This window comes from Calypte anna, chromosome 20 (genome assembly GCF_003957555.1).
Source record: "Calypte anna isolate BGI_N300 chromosome 20, bCalAnn1_v1.p, whole genome shotgun sequence".
Lineage (NCBI taxonomy): Eukaryota > Metazoa > Chordata > Aves > Apodiformes > Trochilidae > Calypte > Calypte anna.
The window spans coordinates 3,797,701-3,823,495 of record NC_044265.1 but is presented as its reverse complement, the minus strand read 5'-3'; the positions used below and the strand labels follow the sequence as shown (position 1 = coordinate 3,823,495).

The following is a 25,795-nucleotide window of genomic DNA, read 5'->3' as shown; positions in this document are numbered from 1 at the left end:
TTTCTCTACAGGCAGTGACCTCAGCAGAGTGAGAAGAACCTAATCCTCTCCATCCTCGCAGGGTGGTTCCTCCTACTGCAAAATGATGAGAGTGGTTCGGCCCAAGCTCATCCCTTGGTCCCTCTGAGTGCTTCCAAAGGCTTTGTTCAGGATGGCAGAGCTGTGGTGCTGGGTCACAGCTCTGCTGCATGCAGAGCCCTGAATAGGGAATGTGTTTGTTTAAGGAACAACATAAGCAGAGGAACGTGCCCTGGCAATGAACTCACCTCCTTATTGCTGGGAATTGAACTGAGCTGCACTGGAGCCTGTCCCAGCGTGATGTGGGGACCTGCTGGAGCACGCCTGGCTCACATCCCACTTGTCCCTCTGAGTTTCACTTTAAAAGGCTCAGAGCCAAAGCAGGGAGGGACTGGTGTGTGCCTGGCTTGGAATCCACTGGGGGGGGGTCTTCTGTCCCACATGGTGGAGGTCTCTGGGCACTGACCCAGGCAGGAGCAAGGACCCCTTGTCATTCCCAGGATGGTGGGAAAGTGGCTCCAGTCCTGCAGGTAGCATCAAGTTCAGTAATTCCCTGGCAGCAAAGCCTGTGCATCAGACATTGAGATGAAGGTGGTTCATTTCTGCTGCTTGACTGATGATGATGTTGGTCTTAACATGAGGTCCCATTGTGGTGAGGTTTCTGTCTTAGCTGCTGCAGCTGATTCAGAGTTTTCTCAGCTCCTTCCCTTGACAGTGCTGGCACAAAAGGGATGAAGCCATGTTCTTTGCACAGAATGGAATTGGCTCATTATCTTTACCCATAGGAGAAATCAAAGGACAGTCAGAGCCCAAAGGCTCAGGAGACAAGCTGCCTGTACCTCTTCTCCTTGGCATGGCGAGGTGACCCCTGTGTCTCTTTGTGGTGATATTAACCTTGGTCTTGAGCTTGTTATTGATTCTAATGCTGTGAAAACAGGCTGACAAAGCAGGCAGGGCACAGGGAAAAAGATGAAGCTATCCCATGCCATGGGGACTGTGTGCTCCTCATGCATATGGCCACTGGGTTCATCTGCATCTGTCACATGAAGAGCTGGGTAAGAGTGAGTCTGGTAACCCACAGCTCCTAGGGTGGTCCTTGGAGGCATTTCCTGGTATGAAATCCTACCAGATCCAGACCACTGCCCTCTTTCACAGCCCAAAGCTATGGCACTGCATTTGTCTGCCTCTTCTCTGCTTTTCAGCTGTGCTATACCTGTGTCCCAACGGCCCTGGAGCAGCCAGATTTCCCAATGGCCCAATTCAGGCATCCCTTCTGGGCCAGGAGATGTTCAGATTGGTTGAAGTACATCACCATGGCCTGGTGCTCTCTGCAAATTGGCCCTCTGTGTTCCAGTCTAATCGGGTTAGGGGATCAGCACTGCAGGCTGCAGCAGCCCACGTGGCTCTGACAGTGGCTGTGTCCCAGGGTGTGCCCAGGCACCTCTGCTGAGCATGTTGGCATCAGCTGGGTGAGCACTTCTGTGATACTGACAAATGATCTGAAATGGGAAAATGCAACCTGCTTACAGGAGAACCAAGGGTTGCCTTTGGAGCAGCACCAGGCAGGAGCCTCCAGAGAGCCCAGCAGCAGCTCTTGAGTATCCTCAGGTAGCCACCAGCCCTCTGAGTTGCCACTGGTTGCCCTGATGCTCTTGGGACTGCAGTTACATCAATATCATTAGGAAAAGCCTGTCACCCACTGCCTGCAAAGCTGGGAGAAAGCCTGCCTGGGACTGTGGTGTGGTGCAGGATCTGCTTCTGTTTTCAGAGGCCAGTGTGGGGTCTGCTTCCAGCTCCTTTGACATCAAAGGGAAAATGAAGTCCCTCTGGGGAGCAGAGTGGCTTTTTGCCTTTCCCATTGACTGCAGAGTCCTGTGATCCCCAGCAGGAACCAAGTAGGTCACAGCTGAGTTCCCACCAGAGACCCCAGCACAGGGATTGGCTATGGCTTGCCCCAGGGGCAAAGGTTTTCCCTGCCCTGCAGGGAAGCTGCAAAAGCTAAATGGGAAATGCTGAGATAAGACAGGGCTTTGTCTCAATAAAACAAAAATTTTGCAGAAGTAGTGGATGTTTGGGCTGAGAGTGCCCACTCTTGCAAAACCCACCAGTATAGCAGGATGTGGTGGCTATACAGGACATGAGCATTTGTAATCCCTTACTGGTAGAATGAACCTAAACACTTTTTCCTCTCTTAGCCACTAACAATGTACTGTAGTGTGACATACTTCATTATCTGGCAAAATAATAAAGACCCAAACAAACAAAAAAGCAAACAGAAGTAGTGGGGTTTTTCTTAACAATCTAAGCCCAACATAAGCACCCATTTTAGTGGCTTTGGAAAGTTGTTTGTGGGTGTCAGCAGCCTGACATGCAGCTGGTCTTAACCTGTGGGGATAAGATAAAGGGAGAAAGTTTAAATATAACTCTTGAGAAATAAGCACTAGAATATCTTCCAGATCAGCTTCACCCCTACTTTGCTGCCTAGGGTTTTCCTAAAAATAAACAAGATAAACAATCGACAGCAGAGAGCAGAGCCATGGGCAGGCTGTGCAGATGAGCAGTTGCTTCCTTCAGGGATGGCCACAGAGCATCCTCATGTGGTGCCTCATCCTTGGCCAGACCACCTCAAGCATGAGATAAGTCCCTGTCCCTCTCACTGTCCCTGCTAGCCTGTGGTGGCTTCCACACATTATAATGCAGCCTAGGTTGCCTCTTGCATCCCCCAGCCATGGAGGACTTTGTGCTGGTCCCTCACTCCAGCAGTGCTGGTGCTCCTGCAGCTGCCCAGATGTGGCACCCTCCTGCCTGTGTGCCTGTCCTCCAACTTGCAGGGTTCAGGAGAGGTTCCCACTTCAAAAGCACTGTTCCTCAAAGCTGGACTGTCTGTCTTTACAAGTGACTCAAGGGTTAGACTAAAAATGGAAAGGAAAGCAAATGAGGTCTGAAGTTCTGGGCTGACGCAGATATCTAAGGCAGGGTTTGGGTGGAATAGAGGTCCCTGCCTGTGCCCCTCTGGCTTCCCAGATGGGAACTTGCCATCGATCATGAAATAACAGACTCTTCTTCTTTTGGAGTCTTCTGGTCCAGGGAGATGTGGTGTTGTCTGCAGGAAAACATTTAGTATCAACAGTGCAGCAGTTGTTGCAGCCACCTGATTAAGCCAGTGGTAAAGATGGATAAAGTGGATCAGGGTCAGGTCAATTAAAATCAACCCAAGCCTTAGTTCTAAGGCTCTGCAACACAGTGGAGTGCAATGAGAATGCTATGTGCTCCTGGTGTTGACACTCCTGGAAAGAGCTGAGTCTGCAGTGCGTGTGTATTTGCTAAGCAGACGAAAAAAGAACATTAAAAAAAAACCCTTAGTGCACCATTCCCAGTTAATGGGGCCAGTTCAGCTCCATTTGCCTCTTTCTGACCATTGCTAACAGCTCTCTCTCAGCATAAAATCACCTATGTGCTGTTTTTTAACTTGTAACTTTCTTTAATCTCAAATGAAGTTTCTAACTGAACTCTGTCCTTCCAGAGTAGATGATGCATTTAGCAAGGCTGTGCCCACAAAGGACCATTAGGAAGCACCATGTATTCACGCTGGGAGCTTTTATGCTTATAGGTGCACTGAACCAGAAGTCAGACCTCAAATATGTGATGCTCAAATATAATCCAGACAGAATGGATGTTTTTCAAGTAGCTACTAAAAAAGCCCTTGATGTGGGCGTGAGGTGGTTTGTGTGAGCCACAGCTCACCTTGCCCTGGGGCAGCTTCCCAACCTGTTGCTAATATGCACTCTCAAACATTTTATTTCTTCCCATACCCTCTGTGTGAACCCAAGGGAGTTTTACCCAAATTCAGACCCTGAAAAGCTCTACAAGCCTGGAAAATCTCAATTTTTGGTGGCTCCCAAAATATAAAGTCTTAGTGGATAAAATACCTGTTACTTACTGCCAGTGGTTTCCCATGAGCTTGGTTTAGTGCTGCTCCATCCCACAGGCTCCTGAAAGCTCGAAGCTCCCTGCTCAGCAGCTAACAGTTGCTTTCCCCTGCCAGTCACAATTTAGTGACAATTTAGAATATTTTTGCTTGTTAACTGTAGCTAATGTGCTGTCATATCTACCTATGGATGCAGCCAGGTAATCTCTGAAAGGTGGTAGTCTATAAAAGGTAGTAGTCTATATTCTCTCCCCAGCCAAGCCCTGTGCTTTTCCCATAGGCTCAGCTGCAGTGCATATATCCAAGTGACCTTGGGTTGCCAGCTGAAAAATTGCTGTTTTCTCAGTGCCTACTTGGCTTTGGAGGAGAAATTCCATCACTGGTCTTATGGCAAAGGTGGGGGAGCAGTAGCAAGGGGTGCTGGTGCCATTCCCTATGGAGCACTGAGACTGTAGCATGTCCTGCAACCACTAAGCAGAGCCCAGCACCAGTTTAAAGCCCCCCATACCTCCAGGGCTTGTTCCTGTGGGATGTTTCATGTCACCTTGCTGAGATGGCAGTGTGGCTGTGACAGCCAAAGGCTGGAGGAATGCCCAGGTGTAGCTAATCCCCTGCTTCCAGCTTCCACAAACACTGTCCCTCGGGTGTAAATACAGCTAGAGAAGGAGAAGATAAAACTTTATTTTTCAACCATTTGTGGTAATATTCACGCCTACAGGCCCAGGCTCTTGCTCTGCTTACAGAGCAGTCAGGTGCTAACAGGATTTTGCACTGATGTAGTGATTTTTTTATTTGCACCTCCAAGATTCCTCACAGACCAGGCCTGCCATCTGGGGCAGGTGAACCCCAGTGGGGCAGAACAAAGCCACAACCCCAGACTCTGCAGGGATTTTGGAAACATCCCCTGGCTTCCTAAGTCCCTTCAGGCAGCTCCAGACCTTTTCTCCCTCAGGGCTGTAGCAGGACCCAGAGGATGTCCTTGAAAGCTCACTCGGGGGAGTGGTTCCACCTTGTAGATTTGCCTTTAGCTAAGCGAGTGCAGCTTTGTGGGTGCTCAAAGACTGGGGTGGCTGGAAGCTCTGCTTGCTCCAGCACCACAGAAGTCACACTGGGCAGGGAGAAGCAGGACTTTCCGCCCCGCTGTCCCTCAGCCATGCGGGCTGCCGTGTGCATCACTGATGGGAGGGAAGGCAGGAGGTGGAGGAGCAGTGTAAAACATGACCAGGTCACTAAAATAAGAAAGGAGGAACTGGGGAGGGGGCGGGGAGAGGGAGTTTGGGAGGAGCTGAAAGCAGGTGCATGAGAAAACCATCGGACAAAACAAGTGAGACACCGAGCAGCAGCTTTGTGAGCTGGAAACGGGAAGATTGCTATTAAGTCCATTTTAGGTTAAAAAATATATATTGTTGCACTGGTTTAGCACTGCACTCCAGGATGGAGATCGCCTTCCAATCCTCTGCACCAAGCTCTGCTTTTATCGAGTGATATTTCCCTTCCATGGTACCGGAGCAGAAGAGGCTCTGCCCGGTCTCACGGCTCCCGAAGGAAACGCCAGCGGGGGGGCATTACCGGGCGGGACCTCCGGGGGTGGATGGACGCGGCCCTGCCCGCTGCGGTACCGGTCGCGGGGCGGTGCCGAAGGGGCGGGCGGAACCGGCCCGGCGGGGCGGGGCGGCGGGCGCGGAGCCGAGCGGAGCGGAGCCGGACAGCGGTGGCAGCGGCATGGAGCCGGGGCTGGGAGTCTTCGGGAACCCCAAGGTGAGGCGGGATGGGAATGGGCCGTGTACTGGGGCGGAGGTGCTGTGTACCGGGGCGCACACTGGGGCTGAGGTGCTGTGGACCGCGGGTGACAACCGGGACTTGCACCGGGGCTCAGGCACCGTGTACCGGGGCTGGGAGAGGAGAATGCACTGGGGCTGAGGTGCTGTGCTCCGGGGCAGGGAGCCGAGCCGCAGCACATGGACCTGGGGTCAGAACCGGGCCGTGCTCCGGTGCGCAGGCGGCGGGTGAGAGCCGGGAATGCCTCGGGCACGGCGGCTGAGCCGGGAGAGCTTATCCGTAGGTCTCACTCAGCGGTGCCGGTACCCCGGCCCGGTGCTTCCCCTAGGAACGCGCCGAGGGTGTCCCGGGCATCCCGCCCATCCCGGCGTTCTCCCCTTCAGAGCGGTGCTGGTCCTGTCTCCCCTCCGCGGGGACATCTCGGATCCCAGCACCCGTCCAGGGTCACAGCTTCTCCGGGACATGTGCTGGTGGCATGGCTGGGGAAGGGACAAGTCCTGAAGGGTCCAGCACTCCAGCCATTGCCTTGGTCTCGGGAAGCAAACCAATTCTCTTGGGCTTTTTGTTTGCTTTTTGGGGTTGATTTTCGTTGTTCGTTTGTTTGTATCTTTCTCTTAAGTATGTAGTTTGATTGTGCCTCAGACACCCAACATACCGTCTTGGTATGACTGCTGTCAGAGGTTGTCCCAGTCTTTCACTCTCAGCATGTGCTGTATAAATGCATAGCAAGTAGGATTGTACAGTAACATGTTTATTAATCAAATCATTAAAAAGTTGAGAATGAAGAAGATGAAACATATGTGGTCAGTGGTAACCATGTATCTGATGGCAGGTGCTGCCTGTCCCTGGGTTATGGTCTGGGTGAGTTGCAGACTGGAGCAGTTTTCCCTCCTGGTTGCCCTCGGGTACTGGTGCTGCTCATCAGGCAGGGTTGGGCTCTTGGTGGGCAGTGATAAGAAAAGTGATGTGAGGTTCATGCTGGGCCCACTTTGGGAGAACCTGAGTGGCTTGGGAGAACCACATGTGGCTTTCATGGGAAGGAAGGTGGCCTTGGGAAACCCAAAAGGGTTTTTTATGGTCACTTTTAGCATTCCATACTACTCCCAAACCAGTTATATCTGTTATCTGTCTGAGCCCACATCAGGGAAATCTCTTGTGCTTGGAATACCCTGTGTGCCCCATTATGGTTCATGCTGATTCCATCACTGCATGAGGTTTCCTTCTGGGGGAAGGTGACCAATGCAGTAATCAGCAAACCTTGATTCTGAGGTCCAGGGAATGTTGGCATCTGCTAATGGTTAAAGCCATTGTAAGGCTTCTTCAGTTTGGGGAGATGGTGTTTCAGCAGCTCCACTGAGAACAAAAGCTGTTGGTTCACCCCAGAGATTTTAAACTTTTGGCTGAGATAAGCAAGTCAAGTTCTTCCTTCACATGTGTGCTGCTTTCTACTTTTCCCAGTGTATGAGAGAGTAGGATGCTGAAGGGAGAGGCCTAGAAAAAAACATACAGGGTTTGACCACTAAGATCAGGCTTCTGTTGTCGATTTGCCAGCAATTATGAGACTGGTTTTCCTGAGTCAGGCAGTCCCTTTCAGTCCTGTGGACCTGCTAAGTCAGGCTTGGGGAAAAAAAAATGGGTCTGAAGTCAGTTAATGAGCCCTATTCATTCCCCTGGACCCTTTGCCATTGGGAATGGTCTGGTTTTGTGTTTTAGAGATGTTTCTGGTAACTGGAGTGGCTTCGAGCCCCAGCTGAACGTGGGGCATCCGTGGTTTTCGGGAACTTGCTGACTCACAGCAGGTGACCAGGGACTGATGGCGGGTGACTTTGAACCCTGCTTATTGTAGGCCATAAAATAGCAGAAAATATTGCCACTCCTTGGACACTGACCATCGATGGTTAGGAGAGCACCTGGTGAACAAATCCAGGCACCTGTGCTGGTGAGGAGCTCTGGCTGTAGCTGGGGGTTGGGTGGGTGTGCTATCCTGCTCCCCAGAACTTCAGCCTCCCCCAGCCCATCTGTGCCAAGCTGATCCTTGTCTAGAGTGCCTTTTACTGTGGCTGGTGGAGCTGAATGGTTGGTGCTGGCAGGAATGGTACTAAAAGCTGGTACTAAAAGCATCCTCCCTCCTCAGCCTCCAAAGCCATGTGGCATACAAATACTTCTCTAGAGAGTACAAATATTTCTTGCCATGGAGCAATATGTCACGTGGCTCTTGTAATCTCCCATATTTCTCTTTTAAAGGCTCAAACCATAAAGCTAAAGGCAGATTCATTTCCAAAATGCATTTTTGAGTTTTGTCAGCTTTGAGCATAATGCTGTGCCTGTTCTGCTTTACATCCCTCTTGATCCTATCTCACCTGGTGTTTCTTAATAGTGCTTGTGGTGAGTTTATGATGAGAACTTAATTCCTGACAAGGTGCTTTCATAAAGCTGGTATTTGGAGAGCACAGTTCATGCATTTGGCAGTGGTTGTCTTATCTCTGTTAATGTTTCCCTGCCATGAATATCTAACAATTGACAAATGAAAGCTCTCACCACCCTGTTTTTCAGTTATTGAGATAAGCAGAGTAAATTTTAAATTATCACCTCTTCATGTGCTTATAAATAATCTTGGGCCAAGTCACTGCCAATGATTGTACAATGATGCAACTTTTAGCAGCTGCCTGGTTTATCTATTAACCTCTGTCATCAAAAGGTGAGGTTGGTGTTGCTTTTACCATGATGTTAGAGCTGACTTTGTTTATTGTATAAATTAAAAAGACAAATATCCTAAAACCACCTAATTCAGAAAGTCCCTCAACTGCCTAAGCTTGGATGGTACTTTTTATGCCACATAATAGATGAAAGGAGCAGTTAACTGCTCTGCCATGGTCTGCTGAGCAAACTGTAGGGTAATAGAGAAATTCTGTTGCATTGACTGTAGCTGAAAATACTCTGAATGTTTGGTTAACTTTTCCTCCTAATTTCACTAAGTTGAAAATAATCAGACTTGATCTCTGAACAGAACATACTTGTTTCATGTGCCTCATTTTGTGTTTGAATTTATTTTTGAAGCTTACTAAGTTTCAAAGAAAACATTACAGTATTTTCCGAAGAGAAAAGTCAAGCCAGAGCCCTTAAAACTTCTCCATTTTTTTTTAAAGCTGAGCCAGCTTGCTGATATCTGCACTAACGGGTCACATGTTGAGCTCAAGCTGAAACCTTTTTTTGCATAAAAATGGAAAGCGCCTGCTTGTCTCTGACAGCCTTTGCCAGGGGTTGTCTGTGCTGAGGACGCACAGTTCGAGGTCAGTTACATCTTTTGAACTCATCCCTCTGTCTTTCCACAGCTCTTTAGTGACACTCGGGGGTTTTCTTGACTCCCACTCTGGTTTTGTGATGTTCTGGCTGTGGGCAGGGAGCTCCCTCTCAGCTGGGGAGGTGCAGAAGGGAGGTGCAGAAGATTGGCTACACAAAGGTGATCCTCACTTCTGCCAGAGAAACAGCAGAGCTCCTGCCCCAGGAAAGCGTTTGAGACCTCTGCTGTTTTCTCATTCTGGGTCAGAACAAGCATTTCCAGGTTTGCTGTGAGGAAGGCAGGCACCCCTGGGCTTGGTGTGGCTGAAGGCTCCCGGGATGGTGCAGCCCATGGTGCCAGTGAGATCCTGGACCAGGTATCAAGATCTTTATCTAATCTGTGTTCACAGACATCCTCCCCAAAGAAATTAGTGGGAGACCACTCTATGTGGACCCCTGTGTGCTGAAGAGGAGAGCCCTGGTAGAGGCATTTGCTCTTGGTTTCTAAATTCACCTCATTTCTGCTTGCTCAGGCATCATCTCCTGGAGCCAAAGTTCAAAGAAAACCCTTTCACCTTTATCTGGGTACTTTCTTTGACTTGAGGCAAGGTCACCTCACCCACTTGTATCTGGAAAAGGCTTATACTGTGTTTGCCCAAAACAAACAGGCAGGTGGAGAGTAGCAGTATAATAACCATGGATCGACCTCCCTTGTCCTGGAGACCTGCAGGGTTTGGGAGCAGGGCCCTGGGCAAGCAGAGCAGCTCAGCTGGGCCACTGCTGATTGCATCCTTATCTGGGGCCAGCCCTGGGTGGAGACACACCTTTACTTCTTCACTGGTATGTCCCTTGCTAATCTAAACAGCCTAGATTAGTTCCCAGCTGCAGAAAACTCCCTCAAGTACTGATGTTGAGGAATCCCACAACTCTGGAGTAGCATTGCACAAGAGTTTCTTAGCATTTAGTTTAGGTCTCTCCAGACCCAAAGAAGTGCAGGGCAGTGGAGGAGCAGCAGCCTGCTGGAGGTGTTGGAGAGGAACCTTGCTGTTTTACAAGCATCTTACCTGCAGCAGGAAGAGGAGGTGGCTTGTATGGATGAATTTGCTTTCACATTGATGGAGGTGTCACATCTGAATGTTCTTGCAGGAAATGCTGGAGAAATGTTTGGAGTGAGAAGACCCCAGTGGGTTCTGTTTGTTTGGTTTTATATTCAACATGAGCAAGCTTCAAGCCTGTAACTCCATCAGAAGGTCACAAGGGCTGTTGACAACTTCAAGGAATGGAGCTTGCAAGATTTTGAAATAGGAATTGGAGCTCAAGAGTGGAAAACATGCCAGGCGTCCACATCTGGCGATGCAGACCATGTCTATAGTCTGTTTATTTCTGCTGCTTCTTGGGACATTTAGTCCTCATGAGCAGGATTGTGTAACTTGAGGTGGGGGAGCAGATCAGATTTTGCCCTTTTCAAATCTTTATCCTTGTAGACTGAGATCATGCTGTAAGGGTAGGAGTGGCAGGGGTATCTTTTTACATCCTGCTAGCAGGGATGTTAGTGAGGAATATTCATGACCCCAGAGCCAGGTGATCACAATGGTGCAGGAGCACCAGCTGCCCTGAGCCTGGCATCTGCACTCCACATCCCACAGAGCATGGTTCAGAGGAAGCTTCATGGCCATCCTGTGGCCTGGGTGTGAGCACTGTCCCACCCCAGCAGTGCTGCTCTTTTGCAGCAGGAGCACTCCATGAAAAACCCTGGCTGTGGGTGCCAGCTGTGGGTGCCTGGCTGGCACCTAGGGCTGCAGGAGGAGATGGGGATGGGAATGGGAGTGAGCTGGGGGGCATCAGTGCTTGTCCCATGGTGGGCATTGCCAGCTCCACATCAGACCCAGGTCACCAGCATTGAGCTCACAGCAGCTTCTTGTGGGTCCTTCAGAGGAAGGTGAAAGGATCTTGATGTCGGGCAATAACAAACTGCTTGTAGGGACCACTCACTCCTTTTCCTTCCAGCTCCTCATGGTTGTTGTGTGATGCATACCCTGACACGAGAGGGTGTGGGGGTTTTAAGTAGTAACCCTGGGTGGTTCATTTATCCAGGCAGATATCCAGTCCTCTTCTGACTCCTACTCCTACCTGTGGCATCCTGCAGCAATCAGGAAAATTTGCACAATATTTTAACCAAAAATTTAGTGTCTTAAGTTGCTGCTCTACACTTTCATTTGAAAAAACAATAAAATGAAATATGTATTTTGAAGGCTATTCCATTGCTTAAAAGAAAACAGTTCTGGAAATACAAATACCTAGCTGAAACATTTTACAGCTAATATTTTCCTTTCCAGTTCAACTTCTAAGTTACATTTGCCATGGTCCTCCAAAAGCCCCAGCTGCCTAGTGAAAAAAAACTTGGGTTTGCTTTTCTGGGGCTCTTTATCCAGAATCCATTGTTTCAGCAATAATTGGGAAAGGGTGAGGAGATCTGAGCTACTGTCTCATTTTTAAAGAGCCAAAATGTGTTTTGTTTTTGAAACCAGCTTGTTAGCTCTGCCAGGCAACTCTTGTACTTACTTGTTAGAGCACCTTGTACCATGAGACTTGACTCTATGTGTAGGGTTAGAATGTCTGTATGCTCTGATACAAGTAATTTGCCATGCAAATAACAATATATCAAGAGCCAATTCTTGGAAGTGAAGGCAAAGTTTTTGTGTAATGACTCTTAGCAAATGGATACTTGAGTGTCTGCGAATTCAAGAAGGAGCAAGCTGGAAAGAGAAGGTGTTTGAGGTTTGTTTTTTTCACTCTTCCCAGACTCCAAACAATGGAAGCTACACAAGGAAAAGGCAGTTCCTGAAGGTTACTGGAAGCAGAATAAATATCCAGTTCCTGAGGATTACTGGAAACAGAATAAATATCTGAAGATCATTAAATGATCTGCGAGCTGCAGCAGGAATAAGAAAATATTTATACAGTGCTTAGAGATTGAAAAATAAACTTTATAATGATGGTGTTTTAAAAATGTTTCTTTGCTTTCTTACTATGGCTTTATCCCTGTACTGGCTGCATTTATACCTGACCTACCACCAGCTGCTTATCTCTGAAAACTTCCTGGAACTCCAAGAGTACCTCACCAATTTCTCTATTTTATTGCAGGTCGAACTTCACCTTCACCTGGATGGAGCCATCAGGCCAGAAACAATCTTGCACTTTGGCAGGTGAGTCTTAGGATGAAGAAAGCTCCATGAGCTACAGTCCAGAAGTGTCAGTCTCTACTCCCGTGCCTCCTGTGTGCCCAGTTCCTGACACCGGTTTGTGCTGGGAGCCTGGGGCAGCTCTCCCTGCTCTGCAGGCAGCAAGCCCACTGGTGCTGGTCTCACCTCTGCACAGGTGGGTGCTGTGGCTGCGGGGGGTGAGGATACTGAGCAGATCCCAAAAGGCAGTGGTGGCACTGATGGTCATATGTCCCCTGAGCCAGGGAAGCCAAGAGGAGCCACACTGAGAAAAGCCCAGATGATGTCTCAGAAACAGAGCTGTCTGTCTGCCTTTGAAGCCTGCCTGGGAAATGGCAGAGTCAGTGTATTCTTGTTCCTTTTTGCCACATTCCTAATTGCAAACGTGAGTGAAATGCCAGTGGGCTAGGAGTGTTTGCCCACGGGTGGTGCCTGGGGGTGGGAACCCAAAACCCAGCGTGGGGGCTGCTCCCACCCGGGCTGTCTGCCTGGTGCTGGCAGTCATGTGAGGGACCTGGGAAAGCACTTGGCAGGCACATGGAGAGGTTGTTTCCTTGACAGAGCCCATGTGCAGCTTCTCATCTCGGTGTAGCTTGTGTAAGGAGCCCCAGGTGATGGTTGACTGCCTGTTGGGAGTGAGGACCTGCCTGTAAGCAAAATGTCCTCACTGTTCAAAAAGGTAATGGGACAGTACCCTCGGATTCTGGAAAAGAGCTTCTAGGCACAGATCTGGTAATCTGGGAAGGAAATCAGTTCTGAGGAGGATAGCAAGTGGTTCTGGCATCCTGTGAGCCCAGTGGACTCCAAGCCACTGTGATCGTAGGTGGATATACCCTAGAGCAGCTTTTTCTGCAGGGAGCAGTCACCCATTTTGCAGTGCAGTCAGAGTAAAGAAGGAGGTGTCCATCTCATTCACTGCAGGGTGTCCATGTCAGAAGTGGAGTCAGATTCCTGCTGGCTCTGCCCCTGTGCTGATGACAAATCCCGATGGACAGAAGAGTGGGTGCTGACTCCCCAGGGCTGGGCTGGGTCCCTGCAAGGGACAAATGGCAGTCTCATCCCTCAGGAAGGTTGTAGGAGCCCTGAAGCCCAGGAGGCACCAACCATCTGAGGATCCCATCCCTCTCTCTAGCTTAGAACAGAAACCTTTGTTGCCTGAGTGTCAGTTTCTTCTTATTTTTAAACAGCTCTGGCAGTCCTGGGGATGCCAGCCCTCAGTCCTGACTGCACTTGACTGGGGTGGAACAAGGCTGTGCTGGTCATGAGCTCTAAAACTGGGATAGTTTTCACATAGATGTGAAAGAACAGGGCAGTGTAGGAGTCTGCAGGGGACTGCCTTAATAACCTCACCCTGGACACAGAAAGCTGCTTGTGGTCTATTTTTAAAGGTAAAGAGCTAGAAATAAATTTGCCAGGTGGTGGCTGGCTATGTACAAATAGCCCAGAGCTGCTGGGATGCACAAGCCCCTTGGGCAGTGGCTGAACTTGTTTCAGAAATTTTGGCTCTGATTCTGCCAGGTTTGGGTCAAGCTTTGCATTGCCCCTGGCCAGCCAAAGGGTTTAGAGCTGTTCCTGGCACTGGGTGTCCCCAGCAGAGGTGCCCTCTCCATGCTAGAACCCGTGGTGCTGCCTGTGGCTGGAGGTGGCTCTGGGCACTGAGGTGCTGGTGGGCACAAGAACTTTCCCCTTTGTGCAGGAGGCCCCCAGTTACCAGGCAGGTTGGATGGGGCAGCAACAGCTCCCAAAATCATGCTGGCAAGATTGACCAGCCCTCCTCAGCCAGAGACCTGACTGCAGTGTCTCTGCACCACGGATCATCCCAAGGGACTGTTGCTGTGGCTGCACAGAGACAATCCTGGAAGCACATGAAAGAGGTCAGAAAAATGTCTTAGCTGTAGGAAAGTTTCCATGGGCAGGTGCAGGAAGACATGGGTTGGTTCCTGGAGCAGAGACTGGTGTGTCAGTGCCATGGAAAGGGCAAGGAGTGGTGGAAAACTGATGCCTTGGCAGGGGTGACCATCCCCTGGAGACTGCCAGCAACTTAATCTCTGCAAGGTTGCATGTGAAGGCTGAGTGTGGGGTGGGTTTGCTTCCTGCCCAAGCAGGGGATGAGCAATGTTTACTTGGTGTTTACTGGGCTCAGGAGAGGGGTCATTTGGGTTGCTTCCCTGCATATTGCTCATCAGAATGGCTGCTGGCATTGGAATGCTAAAGCTTTTTTTTTTGTTTTGTTTCCATTAGCAGAGAGATCCATTAGCAGTCGGCTGGGATTCCTTGTGTCAGGGAAGAGGACTAAAAAGAAATGTCTAGTTACTATTTCTAATTTAGGTTGGCATTCATGGGCAGAGTGACAGCCCATGGGGTGAGGGTGGTTGGGAAGTGTGCAGCATCCTCAGCTCACAGGCCCAGCTGCCACCTCTCTGGGAACACCTCCACCCACCTGGGATTCCAGAAGCTCCAGGAACAAATGGCCTTTTCCCTCTTGGAAGAGTTTAGATGAGCTTTATCATCTCCATCCCTGTGGTGAGAGTGGTTGTTTGGACTGCCATTTGCTCTTTCCTGGTAGGTGTCCCCATCAGAGAAGATGCCACCGATTTGTTGGGCTTGGGAATCAGCTCACTTGCAGGAGCTGCAGGAATGAAACCCAGGAGGGTGATCCTGGCCCTGGTAGCATCTGCATGATTTTTACAGCCTTTGAGCCTGCATAAGTGAAAATCAACTTTTCCAAAGCATTTTGTCAATTCTGCCACTAGGACTGGGAGGTGCCAAGAATTAATCCAGACCCCCTTTTGATGAAGTCCTTCTTAAGCTTAAAATGTGCTCTGGCTCTGTTCCTGCTGGTTCAGTCTGGGCTTGTATTTAGATTTGCTTGTGCTTTGCTTGTTTTTTGGATTGCCTTCTCCCCCAGTGAGACTCAGGGCTGCGTGTGTAAGGAGATTTTGGAAGGACAACATGTGCCATATCTTTTTGGTGAAGAAACGGAGGTTAATGCTGCCAGCTTGGGATGTGATTGCTGTAGGAAATGGGCAGATAAAAAACACGATAGCCTTCCCCTTCGGTAACACATGGCTTCATTTCCAGGAAAAGAGGGATCGCTCTCCCTGCCGACACTGCTGATGAACTCCTGAAGTATGTCAGCTACAAAACACCACTGACACTCAGCAAATTTCTAGAGAAGTTTAATTACTACATGCCTGCCATTGCGTGAGTATCTCACTTTTCTCTTTTTCTCCCCATAACCCTCGGGAGGGCCCCCTGGCTCATGTTGCTCAGCTTTGGAGGTCACCTCACCCATCCTCAGTGTGTCCCAAGGGTGACAAGTCCCAGTGAAGGGTCCCACTGCCATCCCTGCAGGGGTGACCGGGAGGCAGTGAGGAGGATTGCCTACGAGCTTGTGGAGACAAAAGCAAAGGAAGGCATCGCCTACGTGGAGGTCCGGTACAGCCCTCACCTCCTGGCCAACTCCCACGTGGATCCCATCCCCTGGGGCCAAACTGAGTGAGTGCTGCAGCTGTGCTGGGTGCTGGTGGGTGGCTGGTTGGGCATTGAGGAGACATGGCCCACGCCAGCCATAGAGTCTGATGTAACCAAACCTCTCCCCTGGTGCAACAATCACCATCACTCTCCCACCTCTCTTCCCATCAGCAGTGTTTTTCCTCTTGCATTATCCCTGTGTGCTGCCTGTGGTTTAATATCCCTGGCTCTGGGCACCGAGTCCTGCATGTGCAGAGCAGCTGTGCTGAAACTTCTGGCTAGAGGTGTTTTCTGTGCGAGGGAAAGCAGCGTTCAGCTGTGGATTGCCTGCCTGAAAACTGGGAATATGAGCTGGCAGAGGCAGTGGGCAGTGTAGGAGGGGGCTGGCAATCTGATCCCTCTTTTACTGCCATCCCCACTGTGACCTGTGCCTCTGATCAGTGCTGGGTGCTGTGGCCCCTTGCAAAATGTGTTGTGATTGGCATGGAGCCCCCTGATTGTCCCTGCTCCAGGCAGTTGTGTGCCCTCATGAGATGCTCTGGGGATCCTCTGCTCAGGTGGGGTTGTGATCCAGCCCCCTGAGGCTTCTGTAAATCTTGCTGTCATCTTTGCATGTTTTTGTGCTTGACACCTGGTAGACCTGGGCATGGCACGGGTGTAAAAGATGTTCTTCAGCTCTGGGTGGTCTCGTTGGGCTCCTCTGGATGTCAAGGCGAGTGGGACCCTGAGCAGCCTGGGTTTTGTGTGGGTGTCCCACGGGGATGCTGGGCTGGACCTGCAGCTCCTGCCTGCCTCCCTGGGTGGGTGTCTCACCTCTTGCTGACAGCTTTATCTTTCCTGCAGGGGAGACCTCACTCCAGATGAAGTCGTTAGCCTCGTAAATCAGGGACTACAGGATGGAGAAAGGGATTTCCACATCAAAGCCAGGTCTATTCTATGCTGCATGCGCCATATGCCAAGTAATGTATTGCAGCAGCCCTGCTGCTCTGCTCCCCTTCCCTGATGCGTGGCGGGGGGTGACGTCCCCTGGGTTCAGGTCCCTGCAGAAATGTGGGGAAAGCTCCTCTTGTGTGTCCCTGGGTCGGATGAGGGACCAGAGTGCTGAGAAGGAGCAGGTTTTTTTCCTCTGCTCCCTTCACTGTGGGGAAAAGGGTTTGCTGGATGCAGCAGCAATGATAATACTCTCATCATCTGAGAGTATGATCAGTATCTCAAAAGTCTTGATAGAGAGACAAAAAGGGGCTGCTCTGTCCTTTCTGCGGAAGGTGTGATTTCTGCTAGTACCAGCAGCTCCTTCAGAGAATCCACAGGCTGCACTCTCTGCTGGTGTAAGCTGAAAAAACAAGTAAAATATACTTGAGTCACACATATAAAATGTTCTTTATAAAACCAGCATCTGTGGACTCCATTAGTAACAGGTGCTGTGACCCAGAATGGGGAGAGAACCCAATTTCCAGTATTTCATTGGGCTGCTGAGTTGTGTGAACATCTTCCCCTAGGGAAAGATGTAGTCAGCAGCAGTTAAACTGCTGTTTAACAGCAGTTGTTCTAGGTCAAGACTTTGTAGTTAATATTTTCATACCTCATAACAGTTTTAAGAAAACTCAGTAGAGTAGACAGTGGAAGGATTATTGCTGAGGAGTACATGGTTGTTATTAAAAATGTGAAAAATTATGTTCTTGGAAACTGTGAGATTTGAGAGTGGGTTTTTTCCTTCCTGCACAATCAGCCCCAAGGGATGTGCTCCATGTGAGAATCTTTAGTACTGCATTTGGGATATGCTGCACAGCAAGAAGGCACCCCATCATTTATGAACTGTTGAGAGTAAGGCAGAGGTGTCAGCCAAAACTAGCTTATATTACACGTGTTAATAAAATAATGGCTCTAACCCAGTGAGTTGGAAACTGGTGGGAAAAAGAGATGAAATCACACAAGTTTTCCTATGTGCTTGTATGATTTTGGGGTTGTTAGTACACAACAGGTGCCTGATAATTATTATCACTGCTGTTTATCTGTTTCTTGGCATTTTTGCTAAGGGTAAGTGCTCTATGAGCTGGTAGATGCATGTCCTTTCTCAGAGTTTATCCTTTATCCTGATCATTGTGAGCTCTGAAGTAGTTGTTGGCCACTTGTTACTCTCTTTCTCACTGGTGCCAAAAAGATAAAACTTTGTGAGTGCTAAATGTCAGCCTTTCTGGAGGCTGAGCAGCTGCTTCCCACCAGGAGCAGCATCCATCATCTTCTCTGAGGGGGAGCCAAGGATCCTCTGCAGCAGGACAGGGGCTCCCCAGAGATCCCTCCCAGCCCAAACTCCTGGGTGACACTGCAAATCCAATCAGATGGTTCTTCCCTTTTCCCTCTTTGCCCAGCCTGGGTCAGGATAACATCTCAGGAGGGAGTTGGGGGATTTCTCCCACACAGTACATTACAGCACCTGGGCTGCACTGCAGGCTCACCACAGGGGTTGGAGGTTTCTTCTGGTTTAATTTTTCTTCCCCCCTCTGTGAAAATGAGTAGAAATTCATGATGAGAGCATCTTTATAGCTGGTAAATGCATTTGATTATTTCCCATTTATTGGACTAATCAGTTGGCAGGTTTTCTTTGCCTGAAGAGGGCAGACCTCTCTAGGAATTCATTAGCTTTGGTTTTGAGGGCCAAATTTTTTTGGGGAAAGATGGAATTGCTCTAGCAATACACCACATTCTGTGACCAGGCTTTGTTTAGAAAAATGCTGAAGGTGTGACTCTGACCACTGCTTTCTCCTGACCCCTGGTACTGTCTCTTCCAGGCTGGTCTCCAGAAGTTGTGGAGCTCTGCAAGAAATATCAAAACAACTCTGTGGTGGGCATTGACCTGGCTGGGGATGAGACCCTGAAAGTGAATAATTCCTCTAAGCATAAGGCAGCGTATGAGGTTGGTTTAATAGAAGAAATAATGAGAAAAACATATATTGAGGGCATGTGTGTGAGGGTACACACAGTATGTTCAGACTGTGGACAGCTGGGATAGCTTAAAAATTCATTGAAGCTATGAAAAACATTCTGTTAAATAGCAAAAGTATTTGTTTATATTTCCCAAAAGATGAATGGCAGGCATCATTGCTTAAACATGGCCTTAGATGTGGATCTCAGCATGCTACCCCATAGCACTGAATACCCCATAGCACATGTCCCCCAGCAGCACCCAGGCTGGGCTCTGCTCCTGGGGCTTGGTGACACCACCATGGAAGAGACTGAACTTTGCAGTCTGGCAGGAATCAAATGAGAAGCAGCATGTCTGAAGTGCTTTTATCCACAGCAAATGCTGAGGCTGGAGTGGCTTCAGGAGCCTGATCCCAGCCTTGCAGGGGAACTCCTTTCTATGGGTCACAGGAGGGACAGCTCAGCACCTCAGGGCTGGTGTGAGGATGGGGTGGGGGCTCCTCTGGGCTAAGGGGAGAGGAGGAGGTTGTGCATCAACACTGCCAAGGGGGATGGTGCTTTGCAAGCAGCCCTCAGGTCTGAATTGACAGGGGGCTTTCTCAGGGTCCGTGTGTCCATCAGTGAGTGCCAACACAAGATCATCTGCGCCATGGTGCTGGGGCGTTGGAATCTGAGAGGTGGGCACGGGGTTTGTTAACCATCAGGCAAATGTGGCTCATCCTGCCCTGGTGTGCTGGCAGCACCCAGGACCAGGCTGCCCAGTCAGAAGGATGCACCTCATCTCTGTGCCAGGGACTCACCCAGGCTGGGGGACTCTGCAGCAAAGTTGGCTGCAGCCAGCCAAAAGGACAGAAGTGTCAAAGCCAGGAACTGCTGCAAGGTTGATGCTGAAGGGAAGGTGGGTGGAGGAAGGAGAGCTTCAAGCTTGCTGCTGTCTGGGGAGGAGACCAGAGGGTGTTGAAAGACCCTGAGGAGTCTGGCTGGGCTCCAGCGGAAGGTGACCAAGCTCTGAGTCACTCTGTGTCTGGTGTTACCCAACTCTTCTCTTGCAGCCTCATCAGAGAGCATGCAGCTCTCAGGACACAGGGCTGGTGATTTGGGTGCTCTGTGCACAGAGCCCTTGCTGTGCCCCCAGAGTGGTGCCAGCCCGGGGTTTTGCTGCCCTTGCTGCAGGTGACAGGACAGGAGTGTGTCCTCCCTTGCTTTGCAGGAAGCTGAAAGATGTGGGATTCATCGCACCGTCCATGCTGGAGAGGCTGGTCCAGCTGCCATGATCAAGGAGGTACAAGGAGTTCCTGGCTTGGGGAGGGACCAGGGCACCCTGGGGCAGGGATGGGCAGTGCCCCTGCATCCTCTGCACCAGGGAGAGCAGCCCAAGTGCTCTCTGTATTCACACAGAGGAGGTGTCAGGGAGCCAGAGACCTGGCCCCAATGGCTGTGTCTGGCTCAGTGGTGGGTCTGGGATCTCTGGGCAGACAGGAGCTGAGCTGGTGCTCAGGGGCTGTACATGGTTCTCCCCTGCTCTCTAGGCAGTCTATCTCCTGAAGGCTGAGCGCATTGGCCATGGTTACCACGTGCTGGAGGACCCTGAGCTCTACAAGGAGTTGTTGAGAACAAAGATGCATTTTGAGGTAAGGGTGTGTGCGTGACAGCCAGGCTGCTGCTCTCTGAATGAAAACTCAGCCCTTGCTTCAGCTGTGCTGCAACCAGGCACCTGGGTGAGAGGCACAACCTAGCACCCAAGTGCTGACCCACTTGTAGGGTGACCCAGATGCCCAAAATGGTGGTGAGACCTGGCTGTTTGCTGAGAGCACTGGTAGACACAGACACTTGCCAGAGGTGTGTGGCAGAGAGAAATGGATCCTGGTCTGGCTGAGGATAGATTTTGGAGGGTTCATTCAGTGATTAATACACCTCGAGTCTCAAGGCTCCTCCTCCTACCACTTGGGCTGCTGTACTGAGCCTGCCTGGTTGGAGAGGGTGGTAGTGCCTGGCAGTTCATGTGCACGGGAAGGTTTCCTTGGCTTTTTCCCAGAATGGATGTATCCTACTAATTTATGGAACATATAGGTATATACTGAATGCTTTTATATACTTAAAGTTTGGTTGACATGTGGCTGGTGGCTGACCAGGCATGGCAGACATCCCACTGGCTCCTGCTGCTGTGGGCTCTTTGCATCTGTGTCCTGGGACAGGATCTGCTCCCTTGGAGCAGCACTGAGGGACAAAGCTACACAGCTGGGGTTGTGTCTGTGAGGCTAATTCTGCTTTCTGTGTTTAACTCCCCCAAACAGGTCTGCCCCTGGTCCAGTTATCTCACTGGAGCATGTCTGCCAGACTTCACGAAACACCCAGCAGTACAGTAAGATTTCTTCATTATTTACAATCTTAAATAACCAGGGTTTGGGTGGGTATAGCTGCTTTATTGCTTTACAAAGTTAACACACATGTAGGCACTTAGGAAAATGTGGTGCATCCTCTCCCGTTAGCAAAGAGGGGGTCACTCAGGGAGCCTGTCTTGTCCCTCCTGCCCCTGCTCAGAGCTGGGGGTTGAGATGCTGCATTCTGTCAGCCCTGGTTTGTGGGTAAGAGCTGAGACTGCTGAACCTGTAGGTAAGAGATGCCCAGCTCCTTGCTGCACGGGAGAAGCAGGCCAGTGCCCAGCAATGTAAATGGTGGGGACAGCTGTGAGGTCTTTGCTTTTTCTGCATTTTACCTCTAAAAGTGTATGACTGGTGCTGTATCCAGTTGGCCCTCCAGCTCAACCCCATGTTCTTTCAGGTTCAGGAAGGATCAAGCAAACTTTTCTTTAAACACAGATGACCCCCTTATCTTTAACTCCAACATTGACAAGGATTACAGCATAGTGAAGGACTACATGGGCTTCACTGAGGAGGAATTCAAGAGAGTGGTAAGTTGGCCTCAGCTGGATGCTCTATCCTGGTGCAGCCCAGAGCACCTGCTCTGTTGTCTTTGAAGAGTTTTCAGAAACTCCTGCATTGGCCTCAGGATCTGGGAGTGCTGCAGGGAGCAGGAGGATCCAAGCACAGAGTTGTGTAGGGTGGGCTCTGCAGGGCTGGCATCACTTGGGCTGGCATCACTTGGGCTGGCTGCTCTGGGCTCTGCAGGAGACAGGTCAGGGTGGAAATTGCCCACTGACATTCTCAGAGCAGGGCTTAGCAATAAAGGAGGAAAGTGCCTGTTGGTTTGTTTTTTTTTTCTGGATTTGGAGTTGCAGGTCCAGAAGTAAGCAAGATTCAACAGCTAGAAAAGCACTTGCAGTTTTTGCATGTGTAATGTGAGTATGCAGCAGCTGAGCTGGAAACTCAGTGGCTGCTGGCCTTGGGTTTGGCACACACAGAGTCATTTTGTGTCTTGATTACAGCCTTGATTTTCTAAGGACTTGCCCAAGGCAGAAAGACAGGGTAACTGCTGTGAGTTTGACTGAGCTGCTTCCCAGGGGCAGCTTTCTAGGTTTGCATTGAGAGGCATGCTCAGAGCTTTCACCTACACATCTTCCAAGATTCTTGCTTGGGTTGGGAAGTGCAGGATGCTCTTTACAAGAGAGCCTCAGTCCTGCTCTGGCTGGAGGAATAGGAGTCCCTTTCTCCTCCAGCCATCACTCTTTGGGTCTGGAAAGAGGAACAAGGACAGCTCTGGAATCCTGGATCCATGGCTATTCTACTGCCAGCTCTCCTCTCCTGCTCTTGCAGGAGCCAGGTTGTTGCTGTGCAATTACAAGGTGCCTGCACAGGGTGCATTGCAGAGCCAGGCTGTGTCCCAGCAGCACACAGGAATGTCATCACTGCTGTGTCAGGAGAGTTCTGGCCCAAAGAGGAGCTGAGAGTGCAGGGACAGGTCTAGATAAACTAAAAACTCCCAGGTATTTAAAGACCTTTGCTCTGCACCTACTTTTTTCCTCTTGGGACTGTTGCTAGTGGTGGGTGAGAGCAGTTGCCCTGTAATTTGAGGCCATGGAAATGAATATTTTGGAAACCAATGGAAACTTCACATTTTCCCTCCCTGCTGCTGCTTAGAGCCAGATGTTTGGATGTGCACAACCATGTGTTCATGTCTTATGAGTCTTAAATGTCTCCCTCTGTTCCCCCTCTGCCTCCCTAGAACATCAATGCAGCTCAGTCCAGCTTCTTACCAGAGAAGGAAAAGCAGGAGCTGCTCAACACCCTGTACCAAGCCTATGGGATGGTCCCCAACGCATCGTGACCCATCCCTGGGAGCCAGCATGGAGCAGTGACCCTTCTTCATGCATGCTTGACCCTTCCCTGTGCTGGTGGGAGCACAAGGAGAAGGTGCCCAGAGTGGGTCTCTATTACAGGCACCCCCATGTTAACCCTTACAGTGCTAAGCAGAATCAGGCTACCACATGCACCTACCTGTCACCCCCCCAGCCTGTCTCCCAAATGGATATCCAGCTTCCTATCTTGTTTTTGTGCAAGCAGACTGAAGCTGCTTCCTGGCCCATCTTTCTGTGCTCCAAATTGAGAACAGAAGAACCTTCCTTGATTTTTCTTTTCTCCTCTTGCCTTGCTTTATCAGCCCCACTGATCTGCCCAGCCCTTTTCTGCAGTGCTGAAATAGCCACCTTTACCTGTGTGGCCTGGGTTTATTGTCACCTCTGTAGGAAAAATGTGGGTTAGTGCTGAGGAGAAGTAAGCAGGCACGGCAGAAAGAGGCTTCATTCCCATCCAGGTGAGGAGGAGGGTTTCACCACAGCTTATTTACCCAGTATTGATCTTATATTAACAAGACTGGATCAAGAACCAACTAGAAGCTGATGCTTGTGCCCACACACAGGTCTGAAGGGCATTAGAAAAAGAAAAAAACAAATGCCAACACTTTTGAGCATCCTTTCTTGGATAAGGAACTCACATGTATCAGTCACTGTCACAGCAGCACATACCTTGGGCTTGGGCTCAGGCCCAGCTGGGCTCATAGCTGGCTGTGCCCATGCTTGCACAGCCATAGGGAGCTGGAACATATTTTTACCATTTTGGGGCCAAACTTTGCCTTCTGGGACTTTTCCCAGTTTTGTACTCATCCTGGAGAATTCCTGTGAACTGCAGTTTGCTCTTCATCTTTGTTTAGGACTTGGAAAAATACAGGAGCGATTGCCTGTTTTACCCCCTCTGCCCTCTTCCTGGCTTGATGTAATCTTTAGGCACTATAAAAACTGAATAAGTCAGTTGATAAGCTAGGGCTCAGGGTCACCTCCTGACTCTGGTCCCATCTGAATTTCTTCTCTCACTCAACCACAACACTGGCTAGAAGTCCAGTCCTCTGTTTGGTGCAGAATTTATACAGAAACATTCACCAAAATTCCTAGGTGAATTTGGTGCATTATAATAATTTTATTTACTCTTTACTATGCAAAAGCACTGTGCACCCAGAGAGGAGACCATTTTTTTCTTAGGTGTGTGTGTGGTGTGCTTTAACATCCCAGGTATCTGCCAAGATGTTTACTCCAAAGATACTGTACCAAAAAGTTGCCTTTGGTAAGGGGCCGTGGTCACCACTACCATGGGTAGTGTGAGGCTGCTCTGGTCTCAGCCAGCTGGGAATGTTCCCATTCTTTCTGGGCTTCCATTTTTGTCTTTTGAGTAAAAAAACCTCATCTCTGACGTTCATGGTGCATATCCACAACTATATATATATAGCTACATAGATTGATATGAGTGAATTTCTTACTTTTATAAAGCATCACCCTTCAGAACATGATTGCAGTAAGAACCAGGCTTTTCTGGGGTAATTTTTCTGAAAAACTGTTTCTGAAGAAGAGTTGCTTGTTTGGATTCTGGACAGTTGATTGTTAATCATGTTTAATAAAATAACAAATTTCTATTAAAAGAGAAATCTTCTTGCCTTTCTGTTCAAGAGAGACTGTCAGGAACCATGGTCCACAATGTCAGCCATTGCAGCCCTGCTACAGCACAAGGTTAATTTGTAGGTGTGACAGGGGCTTTGGCAGCAGATTCCTGCTTTCTCCTTCTTGACAGGTTGGAGCATTTAGAAAATGAATGCAGGGCAAGCCAGAGGAAAGGTACCCCTGCTCCACCCCTGGATTTATGGATGCAGGTTGTTCCAACCTCATTTGTCCTTTTCCCTTCAGTAATCAAAGGGACACCATTTCCCTGCTGAGGGCAGCAGCAGCGTCACTGTGTTCTCTCACTTTTTCAAGCATGTATCAAAAATGCTTTACAATATTTTTTTTTTCTTCTGTCTCCTGAATTTTGCTCAGTTGGTTGATGGTGAGAGCACAGGCAGCTTGGGCAGGGCAGCGTTTGATGAAAGACTTTCTGGTACTTGTTTAGAGTTTTGGGAGGACCAGCATGCCCCTGTGTTTTACTGGAATGAAGGGCTCAGAGCATCCATGTGCTCTGCAGCTTTCCAGGTTGGGATGTGACTGGATTCTGCCAGCGCCCTTGGGCTTTCAGCTCAGTCACTGGGGGCAGCTGACCTGGCTCCTTCACTTGCAGGGGGAACCTGATGCCTCTGGCCCAACTTCTGAGGGTAACAGGCCAGCAGGTCCCTAAAAGTCTGCCTAAAAATAATCCTGGAACAGATATTTTCTGGCCAAGGAGGCCTAAGATCAGCCTGTGTTGGACTATGAGAGGTCTTGTGTCGTGCACAGCCCCTCTGTGCCCTTTCAGCTTGCTGGCTTTGCATGAGCCAAAAATACTTTTTAGAGGCAATGAAGAGAGCTGGAAATGGGGCTTAGAGACCCAGCTGTGTGGACTGCCAAGCCCAAGAGGTACCTGCTGGTGTCCCAAGGCCAGGGAGGTGGGAGGAGAGACTCTTGGCTGCTCTCTGGGCATGGAGCTGCAATAGAATCCCAGCAGGGTCTGAGCTGGTTTGCAGCTGCCAAAGCAGGAGATGCAGCTGGTACCTGGCTGCCAAATCCTTGTTTCTGGGGAAGAGCTGTCTCTTGGGGGAGCCAGAGCCATGGATTTTTCTGTCCTGGCCCCAGAGCTGCCATTTCCCATAGGCTCACAGACAAGTATTCCTCTCTATGGGAGCTGCTGGGAACAGATTTTTAGCATTTTTGATGCTGGACTTGACACCTGCTTCCACCTGGGTGCTGCAAACCCATGGGGTCTCACAGATCCAAAGGGAAGGGACTTCCTTGTAATGCATCCCTGCATCTCCATGTTAGTGG

General features: G+C 49.7%; 1 protein-coding gene across 2 annotated transcripts; it reads left to right on the top strand.

The window, feature by feature from the left end:
* The first annotated feature begins 5,632 nt into the window (after positions 1-5,632).
* On the top strand, positions 5,633-24,472 carry ADA (adenosine deaminase). 2 transcript variants are annotated; one of them, XM_030463241.1, is made up of 11 exons: positions 5,633-5,704; positions 12,149-12,210; positions 15,307-15,429; positions 15,580-15,723; positions 16,543-16,658; positions 18,489-18,613; positions 19,832-19,903; positions 20,151-20,252; positions 20,916-20,983; positions 21,403-21,532; positions 22,744-24,472. In XM_030463241.1, exons 1-11 carry the CDS (start codon positions 5,669-5,671, stop codon positions 22,843-22,845), a joined length of 1,080 nt encoding a protein of 359 aa, XP_030319101.1. In that variant the 5' UTR covers positions 5,633-5,668; the 3' UTR covers positions 22,846-24,472. The 2 variants fall into 2 exon arrangements, with proteins under 2 accessions (XP_030319101.1, XP_030319102.1); XM_030463242.1 differs by lacking the exons at positions 5,633-5,704; positions 12,149-12,210 and adding an exon at positions 12,830-12,904.
* Positions 24,473-25,795: the final 1,323 nt, after the last annotated feature.

Bases quoted from the DNA above. Each gene is read 5' to 3' on its own strand.
- ADA (XM_030463241.1), top strand. From the start codon at position 5,669: ATGGAGCCGGGGCTGGGAGTCTTCGGGAACCCCAAG. The intron at 12,211-15,306 runs GTGAGTCTTAGG...CTTCATTTCCAG, and splicing joins ACAATCTTGCACTTTGGCAG to GAAAAGAGGGATCGCTCTCC. The intron at 20,253-20,915 runs GTAAGGGTGTGT...TCCCCCAAACAG, and splicing joins GAACAAAGATGCATTTTGAG to GTCTGCCCCTGGTCCAGTTA.